This window comes from Pomacea canaliculata, linkage group LG14, assembly GCF_003073045.1.
Source record: "Pomacea canaliculata isolate SZHN2017 linkage group LG14, ASM307304v1, whole genome shotgun sequence".
NCBI classification, from domain to species: Eukaryota; Metazoa; Mollusca; class Gastropoda; order Architaenioglossa; family Ampullariidae; genus Pomacea; species Pomacea canaliculata.
Genome location: NC_037603.1, coordinates 5,542,532 through 5,568,165, shown reverse-complemented (window position 1 = coordinate 5,568,165; position 25,634 = coordinate 5,542,532). Strand labels below are relative to the sequence as shown.

Here is a 25,634-nt window from a genome sequence, read left to right as displayed (position 1 = left end):
TATGTGGTTGGATGTGTACTGGTTCTTGTCACTAAATCATGACCATATCAAGAAAAAAGTTCTTTGTATTATTAGTAATGTTAATGATAATGAATTCAGCTTTCTTTTTTTGTACCGGATGACATGACCATAGGAGATAAAGGTACATCTGGTAAGTCTCAAGGAAATAGAATTTACTCTCAAAATCTTATTTTGTGTTTTTATAGATGGTGCGGCATGGCGGCTGTCTTGGTTTGGGTTTAGCTGCAATGGGAACGGCCAGACAAGGTAAATACCCATTCAAGTAATCCACAATCAGGTTACACTAAATACTTAATATGTTATGATGTTTTTAAGCTGTCATTCTTCTAAAACATCTTTTTTTTTTTTTTTAAACAGATATTTATGAACAGCTGAAGTTCAATCTTTACCAGGATGATGCTGTGACGGGTAAGAATAAGCTAGATGTTCTTTTTATCATATGTTAGTAACCGAGTATTTGAACAAGAAATAGGCTTGAATTCTTGCATAAACTACATAAGAGCTAAATTCGATAAAGAATAGGAAGAAGCACATTTTCAAATTTTGCTTGTAGTTGATGCATTCATAGGTACAGTAGATAGACGAGTAAGCATCTGGGTGGTAATACACTTTTTATTCAACCAGTAGGCAGAAGTTGGTTTGTAGGATTTTCCTTAACCTGCATGGTCTTTGCTTAGTACTCTAGCTTAGGTTAAGGGTGAATATATTTTGTGCGCAGGTGAAGCAGCAGGCCTGGCTATGGGGCTTGTAATGCTGGGGACCAAGTCTGCCACAGCCATTGAGGACATGGTGGCGGTAAGTAATATCTTGTCGGTACTGGCGAAAGCACGGAACAGCGCAGCCCACATTGTATTATAAAGGTTGCAGTGTGTCTGTTAAATAATCTACAAAAGTTTTTTTAATATTTTTCACAAGTCATCATGTATTTGCTATTGTGATTTTATGCTAATATTTTTGTCATTTGTTCTTATTATCATCATGTAGTGTAGCAAATTTGTGTACAAACACTTGTTATTCTGCTGAAAGAATTTAGTGTGTGTCTACTGAATGTGATAGGGTCATTATCCCATCTTGACAAGTTTTTGGTCTTAGGATTACTGTGACTGTGTGCGATTTAATTTGTGCTTAACATTTGTGAAGTCAAGCCTCTAAAAGGATATTATGTGTTTCCATTTGGACAGTATGCCCAGGACACCCAGCATGAGAAGATCCTGCGAGGCCTGGCAGTAGGGATTGCACTGACTATGTATGGACGCCTGGAGGAGGCTGATGCTCTGATTGAGAGCCTCTCGCGGGACAAAGACCCCATTCTGCGCTGGGCTGGCATGTACACGCTGGCTATGGCCTACTGCGGCTCCGGAAACAACCAGGCCATTAGAAAGCTTCTTCATGTTGCGGTTAGTTATCCAGTTTTGTCTGTGCTTTTCTTCAACAGTGGCATTTGTACATACATGAGTTGTGTGTTTGTGGGTTAGGGTTTGTTGTATTATTGAAGCATTAGTACGGTTTTTACCCCCAAAATTGCGGCTGTGGAAAGGTTTTTGCTTTAGTTGATGGCTCCTGGTACGTTTTCAAGGGGATGTTGGTTGTAGGCGGCGGCTTATCGCACACTGCTGTGTGACTAACGCTCACCTTTCCCATCCTTCAACCGAATCCCCTGCTGTTCAGGGGCTTCGCCCTCACCTTATTGACGTTACTACGCGGTCCCTGCGCAGAATGACACCAGTCTTTTTTTATTGCCAGTCCTGGCCGCTTGCCCCGTGGCTGACAGGAATGGTGGTGTGGCAATTAGCACCGTCCAAACATCCTCTTAGTCACCTCCCACCCTTTCCCCCTCCATCCTCCTTGGGCATAAATTTTTTTTTCATTTTTTTGCCAGGAGTGGGGTGGTTCTGTTTAATACTCTGAAGTCTCGGGATTGTGAGAAGTGGGTTCTTTGTCATATAACCCCGCCTCACTCATTGGACTGAATTGTGCTGTCGTTTCCAAGTCTGCTGAATGAACGGTTGGAAGACCTTCGTAGATTTAACAATAGTCACTAGATGTGTAATTATCTGGCCATCGCTACTGTTTTGCCGAAATCTTTGCTACTACGAGTATTTGCCCAAGTCTTGACGCAGTTAGTACTGAACAGTGCTGAATGAGAACCGAAGTGAAGACTACGACGACGAAGCCCACGCCGTCGAGGATGTTTTACGGTGACATGGTGAGCTGGGTAACGGGTTGCATGTTGGAAGTCCCGCGAGAAGTGCGAGCTATTTCGATGTGTCCCATCTAGTCTGGCTTAGACTGAAAGCAACATCAGGTCTTATCCCTTGGGGGACTGCTCGCTGCCTGTGTTTAGCCCTGGGCTGGAGGAGGTAGTACTTAATAGATTTCAGATGGGACTTTACTGTTTTATATGCTTTAATTACTTTGCTGTCACTCAGAGAGTTCACGAGAAATGTTTTTTATGCTGTCTCTTTTTTTTTTCTCGTTTAGGTCCATCCCATCGGCAACTACTTTTTCAGTTTTGAAAATGGTAGACTTTACCATCGGCTTTAAGGTCTTGGCTTTTTAGGTTCTGATTAAATGGTGGCATTTTAGACCACAACACCACTTTTAACATATTTCTTATCCTTTTTAAAAGTAGTTTTCCTTATGTTGGTGTATATTGTAAGTAGTGTTATTGTATCATCTGGTAGTCTTGCAACCTGCACTCGCTCTGATATAGACAGCTGCTGGCGCGGCGTAAAACTCAAGCAGCCAACCAATCAATGGACTAGGTAAAAATATTTTCCCCTGCTGTCCGCCCTTGCAGATTAGATAAGTAGTGGCTTAGATTTTCCTCTTAATTTGCTGTAGACTGGAAGTCGGGGCTGGCAGATTTGATGAGGCAGGACTGCTGTTAACAGTATTAATAGAATTTTTCAATAGCCTTTTAAGTCACGTCAACGCTATTCCCCATCCCTCACGGCCGAAAAATATAAGGGAACGCTGTGCTAGAGAACGCAAGAGAGGAATATCGGATAACCTCTCAAGGTCCTTGCCATACTACTACGTCGTCATCAGATATCAGTGATGCAACAAGAAATCCGCATTCACCGGCAAGGGCAAAACCACAGCCACAGCTATTGCTATCGCTGAAAATAACTACACACAATCCTGACCCATTTTGTGTACGTTGGCAAGTGGTCTTGTGTACAGCAACGGTGTATTATAGAAAATTGTTCGTCTGTCGGTATTTTTTAATCATTTATTATTATTTTTTTATTTTCTCCGGGAGACGCAGCCGCTTGAGCGTGGAGTTGATGCAGTCAGCGGGAAATCGTCCTGCGTCGTGATGGATCAGCCCTTGGAGTCCTCTGTGGTCCTTCTATTCAGCTCCACATCCCACAATGATATAAAGTGTACCATCGTGTTTTATCGTCAGGCTTGTCGGCAGAAATTCTGCTTGTTTGCATTACTCTGGGCATTGGCAAAATACATTGTGTGAGCGACAAAGAGTAAACAAAACTTGTCAAGTGAGAGATTACACAGGTGCGCTCTCCCTTGTTGCAGATACACCGATCTATTCAGCAGTGAATGAATTTATTTCTGCTGCTTTACGACCCCCAAGAAACCAGAAGTTCGAGCATCGAGTGTTTGAGTGCAGCTGGCCAGAGCCTAGGGGCGCTAGCGTTAAATCCGAAGGCGATGCGAACCCGGATGTTCAGAAGCGACGTAGAGACTGTAAACATTTGCATGGCTGGCGATAGTAGCCGGCTGGAGCCAGGGTGCACGGCACGTTCTTACGCTATAACTACATGGCTAACGCCAAGCACTCAGCTGCGCCGCTCATACACAGTGGAAGCGATTTAGCTGACTGCTAAAGGATTAGCCATGTGGTTAGCGTCTAGCGTTGTACCGTGCGTCTGGTCGCTGGTTGACATGAAGGCTGTCTGCGTCGTCGGACTTGGACGTTGATGGCCGCATCAAGTGCGCTTCAACTGCCGCCAGACCTCCCGCCGCAAAATTTAAACAGTGGCTCAGCCTAATCCCGATGCTTTTAAAGGAAATGAAAGTTTGGGCTGTATAGTTTCAACCTCCTTCCCCCAAACCCCTGACATCCACTGTATTTCAGCCCTCGTCTGTGCCCTCGCTAACCTTCCGTTTTCTCCCCATCACTCTCATTCGCAAGGTGTTGGGGTAGTCTATCGCTAAGCTAACATCCTCAAGGCCTTGTACACAAGTCTTTGGATACAAATTAAAAAAAAAAAGGCACGGAGGAAAAATTCCCTCGGTGGGAACAAATAGTACAATAACTGGAATGTATATTCAGTACTCAAAAAACATACATGAGGAACGGTGACTTAAATATGCGTAGTGAAAGCATAGCAATGAAAAGGTATACATTTTTCACATACGAAGTGAAAGCAGGATTTTTTTCCCACATTTCCGTGTAGTTACTTTTAGTAGGCTAAGCGTTTTTGTTTGTTTGTTTGGTTTTTTATTTGGCAGAGCTACTAAGCATACATTTTTATTTGTATACTTTGGCCTTTTCATTAGTAATATAGAAGAAGATGCTTTAGAGTGACATCAAATAATAAGCGATTGCCAGTTGCATATTTTTATTCCTGGCTAATGTGTATGACAGTGACGGATATTCGCTATTCCACGACCACCTTTTAGGGTTTGAATCATTTCATCATTTACTTAGCGGAGCGTAGAGATGGCAGGGGCGTAGCAGTGCGTCAATAGTCCCCTTCCTAGTAAAACAGCATGATTAGCCACTCAGACTGCCGCTCCTTGTCTTGGGTGTCTGAGAGAGTAATTCTTGGGTCAGGCGTCTATCGATCCTCCAAGCTTTCCGGACATTCATCATGCACAATCTATCTGCGTAGCAGTAGACTGGACACTGCACTAACAAGCTTACATCAAAGAAGAGCTTGAAGTGCAGACGGTCTCCTCCGGTCAGCGCTCGGAGACTAGAGACGGCCCTTGACACTCCGCGCTAAGCGAAACCTTGCTAACCCTTGAGAAAACGATGAAAGCTTCGTATGTATGGCTGTACTGAACAACGCTTAAAAATTACGAAGTGTATACAGGTAAAGTTACCGAAACCTCATAGACAACAACTACGAAGTTCATACAGGTAAAGTTACCGAAACAACAGAGACAACACTTCGAGATTGCCGTAACATAAATAAAGTAGGTTTGCTTAGACATGTGGTGATTGTTTTGGATCTTAAGTATTTACCTTCACTGAGAAGGGAAGAGGGGCTGGAATTAGGTGCCAGGGCAGGCAAGCAATCCCAAAGGTGGCGCAACAGAAGCACAGATCAACAAAGCAACGCGTGGCATAAATTTATGGGCCAAGACGAAAGAAGATGAAGAGCAGTCACTTTTTAAGCCAGACGAAAGGAGACATTACTCTCATCTCTCTCTAGACAGGTAACACGTGTGTGTGTGTGTTCCTAACCATTTCCCCTAGCGTATTATCTCTCCGACCAGCAGTACATACTCATCTTCGGAGAGCGAAAGGGAATGAAAACAGGGAGGGAACAATCGCCTGTGCACGGTTATCTTGTAATTTCTCTTACCTCACATCGATTCATCTCGAACACATTTGCCACTTATCAACAGCACTTAGGCCAGCGCATTCACTCGCTGCCGTGTTGCCCAGGATGCAAACAGATGCATCATCAAGCTTGAGGGTGTCGGGTGTCCGTGGGGAGAGAAAGACAAGGCTGGGGCCGGGAGGATGTTAGCACTAATCAGGAGACTGTCAGTAATGAGCTAGTGGTATTGGCGTGTTCATTAGCTGCCTGACTGCCGTGGATCCCGACCACAGCACTGGGCGGCCGATGCGTTTCCTGTCAACCTCGTGGGGGCTGATCTTAAATCAGCGATGTCTACCCCGGTGCATGTCTGTGGCCGGTAACATTTGCCCGTGTTCCGTGCGCCTGCGTTATTTTTCATTTTAATTTAATTTTGTTTAAACTGCTGGCTAGTTGGGTTGGGGGCGGGGCGAGGCGAGGTGTCGTTTAAAGGAATATTCAGTTTAGGTGGGGTAGTTCTTGTTGATGTAAAGGTAAAGGAATATTCATTAAGTTTAGGTAGAGTAGTTCTTGTACATGTAACAAGCATAACATTTGTCCGTGAAAGACATGGCGTAAGCAGAGGAGAAACAACAAAAGCAGAATAAACAACGGAGAGGAAGTTTATATTTACAAGCTTTACAAAGTCGGGTCAGTAGACCGTGAAGTATCGCATACAAAAATGTTATGGTCTGTCACACGATTTTGTTTTGGTTTTTTGAAGCCGCAGCTTAGTGCTGGAGAACTGGAGAGTAGCAACCTCTATCTTGTGCTTGTGATACCTAGAGAGGGGTTGCGAATGTCATAGTCTCGACCCCTCCTGGCCCTGACTGTTCAGCCTCAGATTAGCGTGTTAAAGGTTGGCCCATGCGTCCCTCACCCCCAAGGGACGAAGGTTCCTTCCTCACCCGCCCTTCTCCTGTCCTGTGTGGGCGTGCAGACCTTCATCCTGTGTACTTGCTATGCATAGCCATCAACTTGCACAGAGACCGGAAGTGCCATTGCAAAACTAAAAACAAACAAAGCAGACGTCCGAGTGGCGGGAGCCTACAGACGTGGCTTAACGGGCGGCCACCCAGGCGGCCATGCGTTCCTTTGTCAGTAGTGATCGGCGGGTGGAGGTCAGGGTAGAACACAGCGATTTGGTATTCGAGGCATGGAGCGGCTGCTGTAGGGCGCATCGTCGCGCGCCACGGGGAAGGTAATTGGTGCTAAGGACAGCTCAGCCCTCGTTAACACGGCTAGCTGCTATTGTGTGGAGAATAACTGGCTTCGGAAACCACACTTTCGGTCGCCTTCTCTTTCTCCCTCCTCTCTCTCTTCTCTGTGTGAGTGAACGCACTTATCCGCTGTTTTGTTTGTTCTTCTGTTCGTGTTCCAAAGCTAAAAATCAATCTTTATTTTCAATTTTGGCTCTTTTTTTCCTGCGCAATTACCTGTCGGAAATGTTTTTTTTGCTAAAACTTGTCACTTCTGTGTGTGATCGGAGCTGTGTGCAACAACAACAACAGCAGGTGTTTTCCTCCTGTAGAAGGGTCAGTCCTCGTATTAGGAGCTTTAGTTTGTCCATCACCACTTTCCTCTCGCCATACTGCGGTATCAGTGAGCCTTCCAACGATGTCCCTCCCAGAAACCTTCGTTGGCATTCTGTGCTGTCGATAAACAAACCTCTCCGGTTTCACGTCAGACGCCTGGACACAGCATGGGGTGCAGTGCTTCGCCATTGAACTTCTTCTGAAGGGCTCAGCCAGATGGACTTGGAGGGAGAGAATTCTGCTCTTTACGGTTTCTTTTTGTGTTAGCTCGGTGCCTGTCTCAGTGTGTCACTGTCATGCTAGCACCCGAGACACCCGTATGTCCGCCTGATCACAGTGCCTTTGTGCCCCGGTGGAGGTGGCCTTGGCAACAAGTTTTGCCTTTTTGAGACGGTGACATTTAAAAAATTCGATTTTTTTCTCTCTTTTTCATGTTATCAAAGGTAGGGTATGGCAGGCAGAATCGACAGTTTGCTTTCCTGTATATTTTTTTAAAGGCTCATTTTTTTCTCTTTAGCTTTAATTTTTTTGTTTTCTACTGCTTTGCCCCTTGAATATTGCAGCTGTTTCCTATTGCTTTCAGGTGTAATTTACTGTTTCCTGTCATTTAGTTTTTATCTTTGAGATTTTTCGTTTTCTTCTTTGTTATTGGACGTCTGCAAGTAATCGCCAGGCTGGTGTTTCTCGTGTTCTGGGGACGTTAGGGAGACTCATGCACGTGCTGTTCTTAAAAAAAAAAGTAAGAAAAAGAAAAACCCAAATGTCTCAAACTTGTTTTCTTTTGTCCTCCGGATGTGTTTATCATGTCGACAGTGTCAAGCCTATTCTCTCCTCCCCTCTACTCTTACTTCTCATTGTTACATATTTACACACATCTTCTGCTTGTCTTTTGTAATCTCGGAATCCCTTAAACAGTCTTTTGCAGCAGCGAACACTCTTCCAGTGCTCCTTAAAAAAACAAACAAGAACCAAACAGTCTACAACATTCCAGTAAACAAAAAGAATGCTCTTGAAAAATTTGGTTTGGATGAGACAACTGGTCTGGTGTTGATTTACATTAGACGCCGTCACACACATACATCATTGCATTCAGTGCGAGTGGTGATGGCGGTGATGATGATAGATCATTGTTGTCGACGGAAGAGTTTGTCATGCGCAACCAAATATTCAGGAATCGAATATTTGTTCACAGTTAAGGCATATGAGAACAATCGTTGCCGGCTTTTCGAGTGGTTCATTCCGTCAGTGTCAGGTGGAATGATTTTTGATGAGAAGGCAAGTAGACGGGGAAACCCTGGCAGCTGTCTTCATCGCAATGTTATTCTCTTAGGTCACAAAGTTCGTAACCTGTAACCTGGTCATGAGGCATCGTATATGCGGATGGAGCGGGGTTCAAGACGAGGAATTGTGGAAAGGGAAAAAAAAAAAGAATTTGGGGGGAAGGATCAGAGTGATGTAGAGTGTACAGCGAACTCGTTATTGAACTTTGTTTCCCTTCAGGCCCTCTTGTGTGACCTAGGGTGGTGAACTTGATCAATGGCGGGCTCTATAAAAATCAGCATGAAAAGTGTGTGTGTTGTGTTTGTTTTATAATGAGCAGAGCTGATTTGTCGACTCATTTGTTGGAGGCTGGATCGAATTATATGGCGGCGATGGTTGTGGTTGTCATCGCCATGATTTGGTTAGAACCGAATTCAAGTAGCACTAGCAGAAGGTGAGGCAAGGCTTTCAAGCACGGAAAAAGGAAGAGGGGGTGGGAGTGTGTTAGCGGTATTCTGTTGGGGGGAGAGAATGGCGACGTCACGAGAAAACCCCGGAGAGCAGTGATGTCACTGTAGTAGTGAGAATGTAGGGCAGACATGTGACACAGACACTCAGCTCACTGTAGTCGTTGGATGCGACTTTCTGCTCACCACACGGTAAGGCAGCAAGCGGCCAGAACGCAGTGAACACCCCGACACCGGGGGTTGGGGGTGGATGGCGACTGGATGGTTTCGAGTGACCCAAGGGCGTGCTGTTCCAAGACCTGCGGCACCCTCTGACGTCATTAGCTTCGCTCGTGCAGGTTCGTCATCTCATTCTGTCGGGAGCGAGAATAGTAATGGTCGTAAACACGAGGACAGGTAATCGATGCGACGAGTGGCTGACGATTGTCGCCTGATCAAGAAAAAAAAAAAAAAGAGGCCGAGGGATGGTCGATTAAGCGGAAACGGCACCCTGTCTGTCGTTTCCATCGGTGGCCATCGCTCCCTGGGTCTTAAGGGGTGGGGAACGGGAGTGAGACGGGTGTTGGGTTGTCCGCGCGCACTAAGGCCGGCGTCAGAGGCTGGGAGATGAGCAGCAGGGAAGGACAACAGTGAGGTTTAGACAAACTTAAATTGGTGTGGGGTGGGGGGAAGAGGTGCTAGCGAGAAAGCTAGCGGACAGAGGAACTAGACTTACTAGAGGCTTTGGCGGTGATCAGCCATCGTGTGCATGTCTTTTTCTGGCGTCTGCAGTGAGCATTGCTTCTCTGGTCGCGTTTCCTGTCACTTTAAGAAAAAAAAAAGATTTCTCCCTCCCTCTTTCCTCAGAACCGTGTGCTACACCCCCTCCACCACCACACACACATGCACGTAGCACGAGACCCGAGCGGAAGTGTTGTGAAACAAAAAAGATCGTGTCCAGGGAATCTAAAGAACAAAGCCTGGCATTTGTGTCGCCAAGACGATGTTCTGTGTGCTCTTACCAATACTGCCCGTGTAACAGGCTTGACCTGCCCGAAGCGATTGCTAGTCGAATCGTGCTGGCTGGACCTTTTGGTCACGTGACCTCGTCACCCCCGGCACGGTCAGTCACGTGCTTCGCTGGTTGACGTCATGCAGTTCCGCGATGAGATCACGCACAGGAAACGTTTTTTGTTTACGTTTCAGTTTTTTTTTGGTCAACAGTTTTTCTCCACTGAGTTGGACAAGTCATGCTGTAACGTATTTATTTTAACAGGTTGTAACATATGTTGTGGCTCCGGGAGAATGAGTAGGGAGAATCGTAGTCAACAGCCCCTGTATTCTGCGCTGTAATTGCACTGTGATGAAATACAGGGAGCAGCCTTTCGCCAGCAAAGTTTGGCTTTGTGAATCAGCTGTATCATCCGAAAGATGGGCTGCCTCCCAACTACGCCAAAAACAAAACAACAAAGAAAACAAAACAAAGGCCGCGCAGTGGTTGATTCCGAGTTTTGGGGTCAGAGGTGTACAGTGAGAAAGGTTAGTAGCAGGGGTACATTAGCAAGCGTGGACATGGAAAGGGAGGGGTTTGTGACGGCTCTTTGGAAGGTGGAGGGAAGAGGACTAGTACTAACAGATATCCGAGTCATTTGCATTTACACTGAATAACGCTCACGATACGGAGAGTAGGGGTCGTGTTCGGATCATGGTTCTACCTCCTCGTGTTGAGGATTTTTTTTGTTGTTGTTCTCCGATAGCCACACGTACATCTCCCCCTTCCTTCCACCACACACACCACTCTTCCTCCTTTCCTCTCGCAGCTTTTTTTTTTTTTTAATAAAAAAAACCCAAACTTGATCCTGGAGATCACTGTATCTGGATGTAGTCGTTAGGATGAAAGAACTGAGACGTTAAAGGTTGGTTGAAAGCAACTGGTCGATAGACACAGCAGGGATTACTCTGATAAACAGCAGATACGAGGGAAAATCGTTGTGTCCTTGACATCGTAATCGGCCTACACACTGTATCATGGGATACTTCCACGCTCTAGTCGTTTGTTATCGTTCGTAAATCGAGGTGGATAGAATTCGCGGCTGGCGCAAATGTACCTGACATGATTTACCTATCATGAAGACCTTCTTGGCCTCGAGCCTCATACGTGACTCTGCGTCCAAAGTCACTCGTCGGTGTTTATGCCATTGGACTTTGTGACATGACACAGTAGTAGGACCCCCACAACCCTCGTGCCTTGTGTATGTACACATTGAAGACGTTATACCAACCTCAATCATTTTGAGTTCTGTTTTTGTTGTAGAAGTTCAACCCTATCCTGTTAATAGGCCTGGGGTTAGAGAACTTTGCTTTTTAGTCAATTGTCAATAGTGGTGGCTGCATGTAAGAGGTCACGACATCGGAAATGGTGATCCAAATACCCCTCATGTCCGACTGGTAGTCTAGGTCGGCGAAATACATTGCCAAGGACAGGGAAGACCACGGCAAATGATTATTCCGTCGCTTATGTCAACAACATATCCCCTGTCCCAAGAGATTCCTTGCCGTGAATGAGATGGCGGCCCCTGAAGCGCAGCACGCTTTTTATAATCTGTACAATTGATTTGAGCGACCGGGACTAGGGGGGAGAGAGGGAGACTTGGGAGGAGAGAGATTTACCCTAAGTCTGTCGGCTCGACCGCCTCGTCGGCATCAAGTGGCGATGACACGCCACGTCGCGTGTCCTCTTCCTGCGTCCAGTCGCTTCGTTAATCCGTCAGGCGCAGTCGCCGAGCGGGCAGGTGGGCAACGGGTGGGTAGGTAGCTGGGTGGGTGATCGAGATGTTGGCCAGTTGCTCAGCCATTTTGTGTTTTTGTGAGGGTGATGGGAAGGGGGATCAGTTTTCCTCTTCGAGTTGCTGCTGAGATTAGGAGCTGCCCATCCTCTGACTTAAAGAATCCATCGTCGTTGTTGTTGTCTTCTGCGGTCTTGTCGCGGGATAATGGGATTGGGGAGTAGCGGCAGTGTTTTAATTGTGCCCATTGCTTTGGACATCAGCTGGGCTGCACGGGATGCCAGGGGGGAGGGGCAAGTGGGGCTGTTGTCATGCCTTGCATGTTTGTGCTGTTGTCGGCTGTATGCCAAGTTCCCGGACCATTTTATTATTTTTTTTTTTATAAAAAGACGCTTATTCTATCGTTTTCTATGTTGAAGGCCTCCAGACGATTGAATGTCGTACGTGGCTACCTTGACTGTATTTCATGTTGGATGATGAGTACGACCCCGTCCTCTCTCATTATTCCAGTGTCCACATGAGTCTATGCAACCTCGAGTCCTTAACGACTTGAGTCTGGCATTAGCCGTCTGTCGCTGGACAAGCTTGACTAAAAGTTCAGTTGCACAGTCGTTTCTTGGGTTAGTCGCTTGCAACCAAGGCTTTCCTATTAGGCGGTGGATTTCTGGTTTATTGTTAAAGAACGAAAGGGGTTACGAAGAAGCTTTAATGCTTGGTTTGAAGAATAACTGGAGAACCTTGTCTGCTCCTGGCCGAACGGCAGACACCTGTTCTCCTATCTCTTCGAGGCTGTAAAGGCTGTTCTTTGTGGACATAGTGAATTATTCCCCCTTCCCACAACTCGCAATGTTTATCGTGTCGGACAAAAAGTAGGGCGAACAGAGGTAGTTGTAGTTTTTGAGGAAAATAAAAATAAATAAAAAAAATAAAATAAATAACGTTTGGGAAGTCAGGGACCCGTAGTGTGTTCTGGATATGGCTGAGTGATGGAAAAGGATATTTTAGGGTAGGAACATTTTTCGTCTTGCTGTGCAACATTATTAAAACTTCACGAAGGAACGATCTAAAAAAGAAGAAAGTATAAAAATTCGTTATGGGGATTTTTGTTTTCGTTTTCTTTGGCTATTTGCACGAGCTGCCTCCCATGCAGTTCTCTCCCTGCACGCCCGAAGTAAACTAATGCTGCGTGAGGTTGGGGGGAGGAGAAAGGTTTCAGAGAAATTTCGCGAAAATATAATCACTATTGCTTTCCAGCTTGTGAAATCTGACAAATGAAGAGGAGAAGGATAGTGCTGATGGTTAGGGTAGTTAAGATAGGCGTAAGGGGTGGAATTGTAGAAGTCGGGGCTCTGGATTGCAAGATTGTGCCAATCATGTGGGCGAAAGTGCGTTTTTTTTATTATCATTATTCTTTCCGAATATCACATTCTGTAGGAATAAACGGCTCCCGCCTTCGCCACAATCCAAAGTGATTTAAAATTGAGAAGTCTGCGAGAAATGATGGTACCATTGAGCTGAAGTCGCTGGTATGCTGTTGAGAGCTGGGCATCAGCGGCAGATCAGGCAGCTCTTGATGGCGATGGCGGCTGACGGTGGGACAGGAACTCCATACTACCGAGCTGTCAACGGGATTCATTGCAGCCCAGGGAGCGATAAGTGAAACACTAGGTTTGGTGCTCTCCGGAGCCTCTTCTGCCTACTTAACCTTTTCTCTCTGATGTGAATGCACAGCTTTGTCTTTGAAATGTTAAAGGTCCGCTTCGTGATCGTTTTTCCTGCACTTGTCAATGCTGTGAACTTGGGCCGCGGTTTAAGCGTACTCCCGAGGAGTACCCATGTCCTTTTTGTCTGATCCCCCCAAAGCCTTGTTTTCTTTTCTCTTTCTTTCTCTCCGGAATATCTGTTGTTGGCACTGCCCGCAAGAGAACAACTCATTCCACAAATCCACGATCACCCCTTCCTGTTTCCATTGTAGTTTTGTTTTTTCACGGGAACGAAATGGATCCAATAAGCTTCATTAGTAGCAGGCCTCCGGCGTGAAACGCCTGTGAGCAGTTGATAATGGCAACAACAACATAAAAAAGATAATCAATAGATTAAACTGTATTGGAATTTTAACGAGGACGAGAGATCGTCCTCACATTGTTCACATGTTCAAAGATGTTTTGTCTCTCGGTTTAAATAGGCTGTTTGAGCAGCACACACATGTGCGCTTGCTTGCTTGCTTTCACTAGCATGGAATAATGCCTGCATTCACGCATACCTTGATGCTCACCCAGCTATCCTCATTTTCTTTGGACTTTAATGAAGAACGCGTTGGAACAGGATAACATCGGCAAGAAAAATCTTGAAAAGGGAATCAGTGCTGTCAGCGTTCAGAATGTTTAAACCCGCGGTCTGAGGGGTTCACACGATGATCCAGCTTTCACCTCAGTAACCTGAGGTGGGTGAGGGACCAGAAGACCACCTCATCGTTGGATTTAAAACGGACAGTGTGATCGAGGGCTCTAGCAAGCTACGAATCGCACCAGTTTCTTTGTATTTCTCTTCCCGACAGTCTTGTCGGATTGAAAGGTCATCGTCACTACTTGATAGATCATTTCACCCCACATCACCCGCGAACGCAAGTATTTCCTTTGTCAACGCGGAATTTATTTATTGGACATCGTCCCTTCTCATATTCGTGAAATATGGGATCAGCTAACTGGGGGAATCGTGTAAAAGCCCAGGGTAAGGGTAGACCTACCCAAATCGTTTTTCTGTACTACTGCAGCATTTTATCGGAGGTCTTCGCTTCCTATTTCTCTCACTTAGGGTAAATATAATGGAGCTTGGGATTGGAGGCGACATTTCCTAGACAGCAAACAATTTGGACAGATAAAATAATACACAACTGTTGATACATACTTTCATTGGATTGATAATCTGTGAGTAGCATACGCTATAAGAAAAATGAAACTGAATATTGTTGATAGTTTTCCCCCCATCGGTCATTTCATTTTTGAATGAAAAGAAATGAATGTTTTTGTAGTCTAATACATACTCGAGGAACATCTTTTGGTGAGAGTAAATAAATTCCATTGTTTGTAGCTGCCGTTTCAAGTTTTTTTTTTTTTTTTTATCGAGCTACACATGCGCAGTGGTACTTTACCGGGAACGTTTTGTCGGTCGGTTAACTTCTTGTACTCGGTGACTTGTAAATCAGGAGTTAGTTTTTCTGTCGGATTAACTTAACCAGCCTGTTCCTACCCGAGTTGTAGTTCTACCCCTGGGTGAACTGCCGATATCCACGAGCCTAGAACTGCAACTGTGTGTATTGCGATTGTCTACCTTACATCTACCTGCTGGACGTCGCCGATAAATGTCGTGCGCTTCGGCATCTGTCAAGCCAGGTTGTAGTCATCACATAATGCATCCGTTGATGAGCTTAGAGATGTGTGGCACGTCGACCAGACATGACATACAGATGGGGTTAGACCCACAGCAAATTGGAGCTGCCTGCCTACCTTGTGTCTGGCCAGTCTACTGGGTGAGGTGCACGACACAGGACCACACCATCCAGGCTGTCAGGCTTGAAAACATTCCAGGCCATATCTTAATCCAGACAACAGCGAGGTCTGCTCAACATTAACCAGTTGTTTTTCTGACATTCGACTGTGTTTTCGCGCTCCAGTTTGCAGGTGGTGAAGAATAGGTGGTAAGGCGGATAGTGTGGGTTTTTTCGATTTATTATAAACGCGGGGTTGTTTTTTTGTTTGTTTTTTTTTTTTTGTTGTTTTTTTTTTTTGCGAGACGAGTGACAACTGTTTCCCGAAGAGTTTACTGCAATCACCTCCCAAACTAGGAGGGGCGAACAAAATCCACGTCAAAGACAAAAGATAAAGGATTCAATGTGGAGGATGGACTAGTGCATACAGCGGTTAAGTACAACTGTTATCTAAACAACTCACCAGTTCTGAGATTACACACCTCACTTTCTGCCTCCATGTTTTTCAGAGTAGTTTTACAAACTGTATATTCTGAGGCGTTGGCAACGTTGTGACAAACAAGGAAATCTACTTCAAAAATTCAATTGAGCGTTAAAATATTCGAGTATAATGATGTTACAGTGATGCTGATTTTTCTCCCCCAGCTCTCAAATATGAGAATTTTCTGGTGCTGAGCACTAAGGAACTTTTTTTTTTTCTTTATTTAATTCCGAATGCTGACAGTTGAGCCTCCGGCAGCGCGCCGCTCCCTTGGTGTGTCGATCGCATATGAAGACCCTCCCGTCCCTCCCGCAACCGTATAGCTGTTGTTGGTCGGGGGAACAGGCCCTCCAGCCCTTAACAACGTTTCAGCTGTTGGTGGGGGTAAGGGGCATTTATTAGTAAAATGAGACTGAAAGCGCCGCCGTCTCCTTGGACTGGATGATGCTAGATGCCTGCCCTTTACCGGGAAAAGGACATTTCACTATCTTCCTTATTTCTCGTCTAACGTGTTTTCTTCTTTGTTTTTTTGTTTGTTGGTTTTTTGTTGGTTTTTTTTCAGTCTTGATGTTAACGACCATTCGTTAGACTTTGGCAGGTATATACAAGTTTTAAGACTGGCGATGGTCAGCACGTCTGCTCCCACATCATCTGTCGACACGTCGTGGTTTGGTTTGAATTCACCTCGTTGAAACAAGCTAACGGTCAAGCTGATTACCCCTGTCTACTATAGTACAGCTGTACAACCTGTACAAAGACATGTCGGCTTTAGGATCTCTCCCTCTTGATATTATATTTACACACACACACAGGCATGGAGGCTTGTAGGATAATCTTCGCGTTGACATCAAGCGCATGTAATTTAAATAATGATAGATAAGGATTATACTGTCTTTTACTTCCTCATAAACCTCTGTGTGTTCTCTATACTTGTCTTCTGTTCCTCGTCAGTCCTGTTGTTTATTTGTCCACCCATTGTATGCTGTCCATGTTGTCGCCGTCTCATTCCTGTTGTAAGAGTGTGCTCCGTGGTAGTGCGAATATGCACTATATACATCTTTATTTATTATTACTCTCCGCCAGCGCGAGTTAGTCTCGTCCTAAACACCGACAATAATAAAATCAATGGCAGTTGAATAAGTTTCTCAGTGTCCTCCTGTTCACACTGTTGCTGCAGGTCATAGCGTGATTAATTTTGAAGTAGAGATTCGCCAGCAGTGTGAAGAGGCCGTGTGAGGATTGAAAAAAAAGCTTTGAAGGAAAAAAAAAAAGGAGGGAAAAAACCCGAGAATAATTCAAGTCCGTGTTTCGTGCAGAGGACTGTCGTGTCCGGGTGCTTTTAGTCGTTGGTGACATCACTCGTCACGTGTAACTAATGGCTGCAGGCGTCCGACCCATTGTGGAGATGTTTTCTTGCCGACAGCGCGCAGTGGCGTGAACTTGAAAGAGCGCAGAGGCGAACACGAGACAGCTTGGCAGTTTTTTAAATTAATTATTTTTTGTTATTCAGTTTTTTTTTTTTTTGGTAATGCTTTCTTCTCTCTCATCACTTCTCCGCGTTGCATCCATTTGTCACTGAGGCAAGAAAGTTCCAGGATGGACCGATGTGCTACGTTTTTATTTTAAAGGCCAGCCGGAATGCTGATTTATCTGCGATACAAGTGGCTTTTATTTCGTTAAAAATATAACCAATTTCCGAAAAATGTGAACGGGGGGAAAAAAATGCTGTTCCGTTGCACACGAGAAATAAACTTTGAACATTGCATATCATACATGCGTTGTCGAGGTAGTTACGTCACATTTTCTGACCGTTACAAGCATAGGGTAAGCTGATAAGCTGATTGGGTACAACATCATTAACATTTACTTAGCTGTGATTAGCATAATCCTAGCTCTGGGATTTTCTGCGGTTTGGGTGACGTCAGAAACACAAACGTCGGTTAACCCGCACATGCTTAAAAAAAAAAACCTACTCCCTTGACATTTTAAACCTTACTAATAGTCGTGCGTTGTTTAACCGTGCAGGGAACATATGGGTTAATTTGATGTTAGGCTCGGGTGAGCATTTAAGTGTCTCGCCGACCATGTAGGGGCGCATCGAGACCCGGGGAGCGTGGGTGGAGGGACGAGGGACTCGCGTGTCTTTGATTGCTTTATCTACAATTCTACATGTTACAACCTTCCCGCGCCATCCGGGCTTGACGGGGGTAGGGAGGGAGTGGGGAGAGTACTGGCGCCGACGATTGCAGCAGCCTTCCTCATCTGCTGCAGCTTTTATTTATCTTTTGTATATGAACCATCCTTTTGTCGGCGTCTGTCGTTCGCGCAGATTACATAACGATCGAGTAACTTGCGGCCCGCCTGTAAACATCGTCCCTGGTCATCTTTATAACATTTATTTAGGGAATTATTTATTTTTTTTTTTTTTTAGTTCGTATATTACGTCATCGATTCGTTTTCCTGTAAAGATGAGCACGTGACGTGGTCGGAAGGGGAAGTTACTCTAGTGAACTGCGAGCCTCTCACGTGATGTTTTCCACCCGTACTTCCTCCCTGCCCCCCACACTCACTGCAACAGTTTTAAGACAGGGTTGTTCAGTAACTATCTTCCCTTCGTCAAGCTCTCCGAGAGGAGGAGAGAAGCGAGGGGTTGTGATTGTGGCTTGTCGGCGGGACTTGATTCATTAAGATGAGTTCAGTCAGGAGAAATTGATTTACATTGCAGATTTTTTCTTAAAGATTTTGTGTGTTTGTGTTGGGGGGTGACTTGCATTGATGTGGATGTGAAGCTTATTTTAGCACAGAGACTTGCTCGCCATGGGATGCGATAGTGAAGCGGAATGCCATAAAAGTAGCTTTTCCTACCGCAAATTAGTAGCTGGGGCGGTCGATGCTAACCCCTGTCTCATCGCGCTGCCGTCTAGACAAGGAGTGCTTCATTTATTAATGAAGATAATCACAGTACCGCTTTATTTTGTTTATTTTAACTAAGGAGACTTTCAGACTGTCAAATGATATACAAGACTAACCATTAACTGTGGATGCTGTAAACAGTGCCTTCAGTTTTCTCTGACTTTCGAGTGGCTTAAGTGCTACACTTTTGTGTCTAAGCCACACTATGGCCTACGTGAATTGCTTTTATGAAACAGCTAAGCGTTTTTGTAAAACTAAAAGAATATCATTTATGCAGCACTAAGAACGAAAAGGGCTGAGAGGTAAAAGGTTTATGCACACCCACCCGCCTCCAGCCGAGGTCGACGTCATCCCTGACACCCTGACCTCACTATTTTTTTAGGCCAGCTTCACATGAGGGCGGTGCCCATCTTCTCTCCCTCGCTGCCTTCCCCAGAATCAGGTACCCATTCCCGCTAACTTGGTCGACTGAAGGGAAGTTTGCTGCGTTACACGGGTAACGAACCAAGGCGCCTTACAGTTCGGATGTCAGCACTCCAACCACTCAGCTCTCCGCTTTCCCGGCGGTCGGTGACGCAGTGGCTAAAGCGCCAGGCACCGCGACAGGGAGAATCGGGTGTTATGGGTTCGTATCTCGACTCCAACATACTTCTCTTTAGGTGTGATACCTGTTTATGAAACTGCGGATTCCTCCATTCTCCGTGCGCGCGCGCGCGTGTTTGTGTATGTAAAGAGCTCTGAGTTTTCGGCAGCGGCAGCTGTCCTATGAACGCGCCTAACGTTCACAAGGTTCCACTGTATATCAATTGGACCAAACAAAAGAAAAAAAAAAAAAAAACAAACAAAAATGCTCTAAACAGAAAGTTTCGGACTTGGGCAAATTACGAGGAAGGTCACAGAGCGGTCTCGATGTCTGGACTAGTGATGATGTGTGAGGCGGGGGGAGGTAGTCACCGCTACACGCTAGTCGTTGTTGTGTAGAGTTGATGAGACGTTGGCAATACAAGGACTCACCTGCCTCTCCTCCCATCCCCAGCTTCCAACGGCTGTCTGATCTTTGTTATTCACGATATCCAGACCTCATCCTGTAATGATGGCGCTACGGTACAGCTTATTCGTCTGAAACCCACTACATCCTTCATCTCTGCCTTCCCCTTGTTTGGTGCATCTTCGTCATCTTCAAACTTTGGTTTGTGGTCAGCGCCATTAATGTTAACAGGTCCACTGAAAAACTATTAATGGAGGTAATGGCATAGCGACATCTTGAAGGAACGGGTGGTCCACACTATTTTAGGAAATATTTTCTTGTACAGAGCTCAGTTCAGTCAATTTAAAGTATTTTTGTATTTTAGTGGAAGTTGTCTAAATCATTTTCCAGCAATCTCTATCCTCATCCTAGAAGATAGAGCAGTGGGGCATGAGTGCCTAACACCGCCCCAGTGTTCGTAAATTAGTTGTTCATTTGCGAACTAAAGGTGCATTGCCTAAACTAGGAAGAACAAGCTTTAAGTGGAATTCGTGGAAGGAAAAGTAGGATTTAAAAGCCATTGCTGTATCTGGTGCTGTTGCAACATTTTTGCCTTAATATAATAAGCACCCTGCAGAAAACAAGGATGATGTGCTGCCCAAGATTTTTGCATTTCGTTGTGGTGTGAACATAAAAACAAAACTTGGAAGAAGAAAACCAAGTGATGTAAATGCAATTGACGGGAAGAGGAAATGCAATTATTCTTGTGAAAATCTTGATGGTAAGATAAAAAGAAAAGTGCCTTGCTGCCGGCAAAAAGCGCGCATTATATTTGGTGACTGTAAAGATTAAGAGATGGCGCTGCCGTCGTCTTGTTTCGGTGAGCCAAGGTGAACTAACCTTTGACTGGCTGTATCCGTTTATCCCGTTAACTGCATCATTCACTACATTTACCTTTACAGGCTGATCCTAGTCCAAAATTATTTTGAAATACATGAGCTGACTTCATTAAAACATCTATTTCCAAAATCTGAACGTAAACCTCTGTACAAGAAAATATTTTCTCAAGTATGTTCGAACCTACCCGTTTCTTCAAGATGTCGCTAGATAATTACCTTCATAGTTTGGCTTTTTTTTTTTTTCAAAGGCAGACAGACGCCTGAAAACTTAGTAATTGCTCACCTGGGTAGACTCATGCTTGGACATCTCATGTTATGTTTGGACCTATCAGAAGTCAGCATGTAGGTCATTCCACACTTGCTTCTCTTCTAATAAATGTTTTATTTTATTTCAAATGATCAAAACTTATTTTTGTAACATACGAAAGAGATATGCTTTGTCCATCTTTTTAGCGACATTCAACTTTATCTCATTGTGGAGTCCAGTTGGCCCTCAAGCGATTTATAAAGCGCAGTGTGGCAAGACCTTTCCTTGGTGTCTTCATTCTTCATAAATGTTTATCTGGACTTCTTTGGAAAAGCGATTGATTTTACTTTGCTTTCATCCTGTGAGGTTTTGTTGTGTTGCTTAACCACGTGAGAAGTCGTGTCAGTGACCGCAAACGCACGTGTACGAAGGAACAAAACATGTTTGTGATCAAAGGAACAAAATATGTTTATTAATCGTGCATGTTTATCATCATCGTTATCGTCATTTTCTTTAAAGTTTGTTAGTCCGTAGACAATATGTTTATTCTTTTTTGTCTTCTGCTTTTTGTATTATGCGTGTTTACACGTGTTTGTGTCCACTTGCAGGTCAGCGATGTCAACGATGATGTGCGGCGAGTGGCGGTCACCTCCCTGGGCTTTCTTCTGTTCAGGTCAGTGCCTTTATTATAAACACACACACACCAACACTCCCTGGAAGTCACCATTCCCTCTTACTTCCACTTTGTCTGGAACTGCCCGTTCCTCGGATGCATGGACTTGTCCCCGTCCTCGATTTTTTTTTTAAAGAGTCGGTTGCAGCATAGAGTTATAAATCTCGCGAGCTTGCATTTCTGTACTTGATGACCCCGTGACCCGTGAACACGGCTACTGGCTGCTGCCGTCTGTCCAGGGCGATGTCTCATCACGTGACCGCTGTGAGTTATCGTCTCTCACCACAGCAGCCCGGAGTCGGGGAGTCAATCACTGTAGGCTGCGGGACAATATTAGCATCTTGTTCATCTTCGGGAGATCGCGAAAGTCGGTGACCAGACCTGAGGTCAAAGACCCTGATTGAGCTGATGCCGAGTTTTATAAAGTAAATAGCCATACTTCCTGCATTCCTTGCGAATTGTTGAGACTTGATCAGTTTTGGAGCAGATTAATAGCGAGAGGTTCCATAAGGTGACAGAAGTGGGCCAGAAATATTTGCGGATTTAGTATCAGAGAGACTACAATTCAGTACAGCAGACTAGTGGGGCTTCCTTTTTGTTGTTGTTTTGTTTCTTAGTTGTGTCAATAGCTTCTTACTGGTATTACATTCTTAGACACGAGCTGCGCGTATTTTACCTCATTTCTCCTGTTTCTCATCCATTTGTCTTTCTTCGGGGAAACATGAAAGCAAAGTCTAAAATAAATAAAAATAAATACGGACAAGCCTAGACTGACAGTTATGTAAATCACTCAAATGCCGATCAGATTCGATGTGTTCTGCGTTCCGCGAAGTTGAGCCCGAATTATGGAGACAAAACTGAGGCTTATCTAGGGCGCCAAGAAGGAAATTCATCCCATGAGACCTGACAACCTTTGACCTTTCGGAGCTGCTGGTCATTTATTTACACCATTCGTGTAACCAAGACAACGCTAGATTGTTGCTGGTATAAAAATGCTTGCCGTAGCGGCTTAGAACTTGTGGAAAAATATTAAACTAACGGAATTATGTTCTCAACTCTATTTGTAGAATATTTAGCCTTTTCTGCTTTCTTTTATTTGTCATTTACATTTTCGTGTACATGTAGCTGAATTATATATATATGTATATACACTGGGGCCTGCATGGGTTTGATTTTCCCTCTGGGCGCACCATAGGCTCACAGGACTTCGACGGCGAATTTTCTACTGAACACAGATGTAATCTTGCAGGTGAAGTGCAAGAGCGAAATACTTTTAAAAAAAACCCCAGAAAGTTATTCTTGCTTTTTTCTGTATAAATAAAAAGACAAGATGATTAGTTTTATGATGGAGAAGGAAATTGTACACAGCCACATAATTTGAGCTGTCGAATATTTTCGTAGAGTAGTTTGGAGGGGAAAAAAGGCAGTGAAGTCTATAGAAGCGGCAGGAGAATTGACAGGCTGTCTTGGCACTAAGTCACTTTTTTACCAAACATGACAGTGCAGCATGCAGCTTTATTGACCAATTTCTTTCCTTCTTTCTTAATTTTAACTCCCCAAAAAGGAAAAAAGTCAAGCAAATTAAATTTACACTCCTCTGCCCTTCTAAACTTGGAGGTTAATAGCTTTATGTTTCTGAAACGAGGGGAAAGCCTCCGTGTCGCGGTGACCGCTGGGAATAAAATTTAATGAAACAGTCATGGCCGTCGTCTTTGCAGGATTACCATGGCATGGCGCCTGTGTTGAGGCCTCAGAGATGTATGTGTGATGGGAACATTAAGGGCTTTGTGGCCGAGCACAGATGGGGATGCAGCCGAGCGTTAGCAGTTTCATCCTGTGACAGGGCGTGCTGCTGTATTCCTTCACATCTTCCTGTTGTTGATGTGTCAGCGCCACTGTATAGCGGCGACCTTTAGTTTCCCTTCAGATGTCAACTCTTTGTAGGCCTTCTGGCTTGCAGGGTCTTGGAGAGCACGAGCTGAAACATTTGGGTACACATACATTCAAGTTAAGCTCATTAATTGACATCTAGTTAGAGGTAATGCCTTCGTTTTACCTGCCTAGACGGCAGTGTAGGAGTTCAGAATTAATTTGCTGTGTGCGAGAGAGTGGCAAGGTCTGCTGTTTGAAACATTTCATCGAACGAAGCGGGGTCTAGCTGGGTTGGAAAGGAATTAGGCGCCATCTGAGCGTAGCCCAGTGTTTTGGTTCCAGACTGTTTACAGAAACGATTTGTCATGTATCGCCGTCCGTTATCCATTCTCGGCATATTGCCGTATCTGGACATTGCTTGCCATGTCTTGTTTTCATCAGAAACCGACTCAAACCTTGAAAATGATGCTGGGTGTGTTCAGATCAACAGTAGGCGTAAGCCAGCCCTCGTTAATTCTTCATAAAAGTGCACCTTCTTGTCTGCCGGAGACAGGAAGTGGAGAAAGATGGCAAGACGGCCGGTCCGTGACGCAGTTGATCGCCCCCACTGCCTGTCGGCCACCCTGACCTGGCGGAGACAGGGTCTACCCGGCGCTGCTTGCAGCAGGACAGTGGAGAAGCTGCAGGACAGGCGCTGTTGTAATATCCGGAGAACGTGATTCACTCCGTCTTCTCTGTCGGTCGCGAGTGCCATTTGAATCCCCTTCCTCCACCCTCATGATTTGTGGACGACTGAGCAGGCATTTTGAAAACAAAAAAAACAACAAAATACCCGAGCATTTCTGCTTGAGCACCCTGACAATCAACCGCAAAGCTGATTGCCCAGCTCCTGATCAGACCTCACAGTGGGTATTTTTCACACCCGATACGATACCCTGAACACGTCTGTCATTTTGTCAGCGTCATCTATAATCCGGGCATCTTTGATAAAAAAAAATAAAAAGTGTTTGGAGAGGAAGGAGATGTTCTGACAGCTTTAATGAGTTCTTTGTCGCAACTGAAGCATCTTGGTTGAGGGCGAGGGGGTGGGGAGGAGAGGGAGGGGAGTGGAGATAAATAGAAAAGAATGTTTTCTCCCATTTTTCCGGTTCTCCATGTTCATCAGTCGAGTGAAGTCCCCTGCGGTGTTGATGGCCGTAGTGTTACCACTGGCGCGAAAAGCTGGGCATTAGAGCCATGGCGCTGCTGGCTGAATGATTGAAGTTAAACTAAGATGAGGGGCTGGGGAAAGGGAGAGAAGATTGAAAAAAGTCTCTATTACAGTAGGTTTCGATCCCATGGGAAACGCATGGCTACCTTGGGAGTTTGTTCCAGAGACAGAAGGGTTAAAACGCAGCCAGAGAATCTTATAAATAAGTTAAACCACTTCTGCTGTTTTGTTGTTGTTGTTTTTTTTTCCGCCCGAAGACTCGTGCTTTCCAAGACTGCAAAATTTTGGATTTTAAAAATAATTGTAATTTTTTTTATCAGAGAAAAGAGTTCTTTTACTACGCGCACGCACGCACACACCCATTCGTCAGTCAAGTTAGAAATGATTAATGTCACCGACTGACCAATGATTGATGAAAGTTCTCCACTCAGTCCAAGAAGTTTAATTAACGAAATGTGGATTTTCTCTGAGAGAACTGTGTTCCCTTGTAGCCTTGACCTCGTGGGTCTAATAATGGTCGTTTCATGGCAAACAGTAACAACAGTTCCCCTGGTCACGTGGGCTGGCACGTGACGAGTGTTAGCGGTCCGATACCACACTCGCGACGAATTAGGATGGAGGAAGTGGAGGAGAGAATACTGTTAGCAATGAGCACACAATTTGTAAACAGTCATTGATCAACGGACAGCGCCTACGTCCTGAAGCTGTTGATATCTGGCATCAAAAACAGCCAAATGGATTTGTGGATGACAGCTGATCAGTTTGGCCTACAAATCTGGTGAAAAACATTCGTTTGCGGAATGGGGTTGGCTCGGCTCAGCATCCGGTTGTTGTTTGCGGTTTTAGTTTTTTTTAAAAATTAATGCACAGTTATGAAATGAAAGCTTGTTAGAACATTTCTATTTCTAGCCATAAAGTTTGAGAAGTCGACATCGTGAACTTTCCAGCTTTCGCACATGCTTAGTTCCTTTTTCATAAAAGTGGAACTTCTTGTGGGTGGTTTTTGTAAATGGTTCCGCCCCCGTGAAGGAAGATCGGAGCACCCGAGGGTGATAATTGGAGACTACTGACCGCTAGTTGTCAGCACTGGGTGTACTCCTACCTTCCCTCGCATGGGCGTAATCATTCTGTCCCTACGGTCCGATGAAGTTCCGCCTAAATGAGTATAATTTGCGTATTAATTTTGCGGAACTTGCTTAAAAAAAACAAACAAATTTAAAGCAGGATTGCATTAATGCAGGCATCAAAAAATGAGCCTAATTGGCCTTGTTATTGCTGG

General features: G+C 44.8%; 1 protein-coding gene across 1 annotated transcript in view; it reads left to right on the top strand.

The window, feature by feature from the left end:
* Nucleotides 1-25,634, top strand: part of LOC112555387 (26S proteasome non-ATPase regulatory subunit 1-like) — a 169,596-nt gene that overhangs the window by 9,949 nt on the left and 134,013 nt on the right. Inside the window, 5 exon segments of the mRNA XM_025223757.1 lie at nucleotides 207-267; nucleotides 379-429; nucleotides 740-816; nucleotides 1,203-1,418; nucleotides 21,209-21,273. Of these exon segments, the coding sequence (XP_025079542.1) occupies nucleotides 207-267; nucleotides 379-429; nucleotides 740-816; nucleotides 1,203-1,418; nucleotides 21,209-21,273 (470 nt within the window).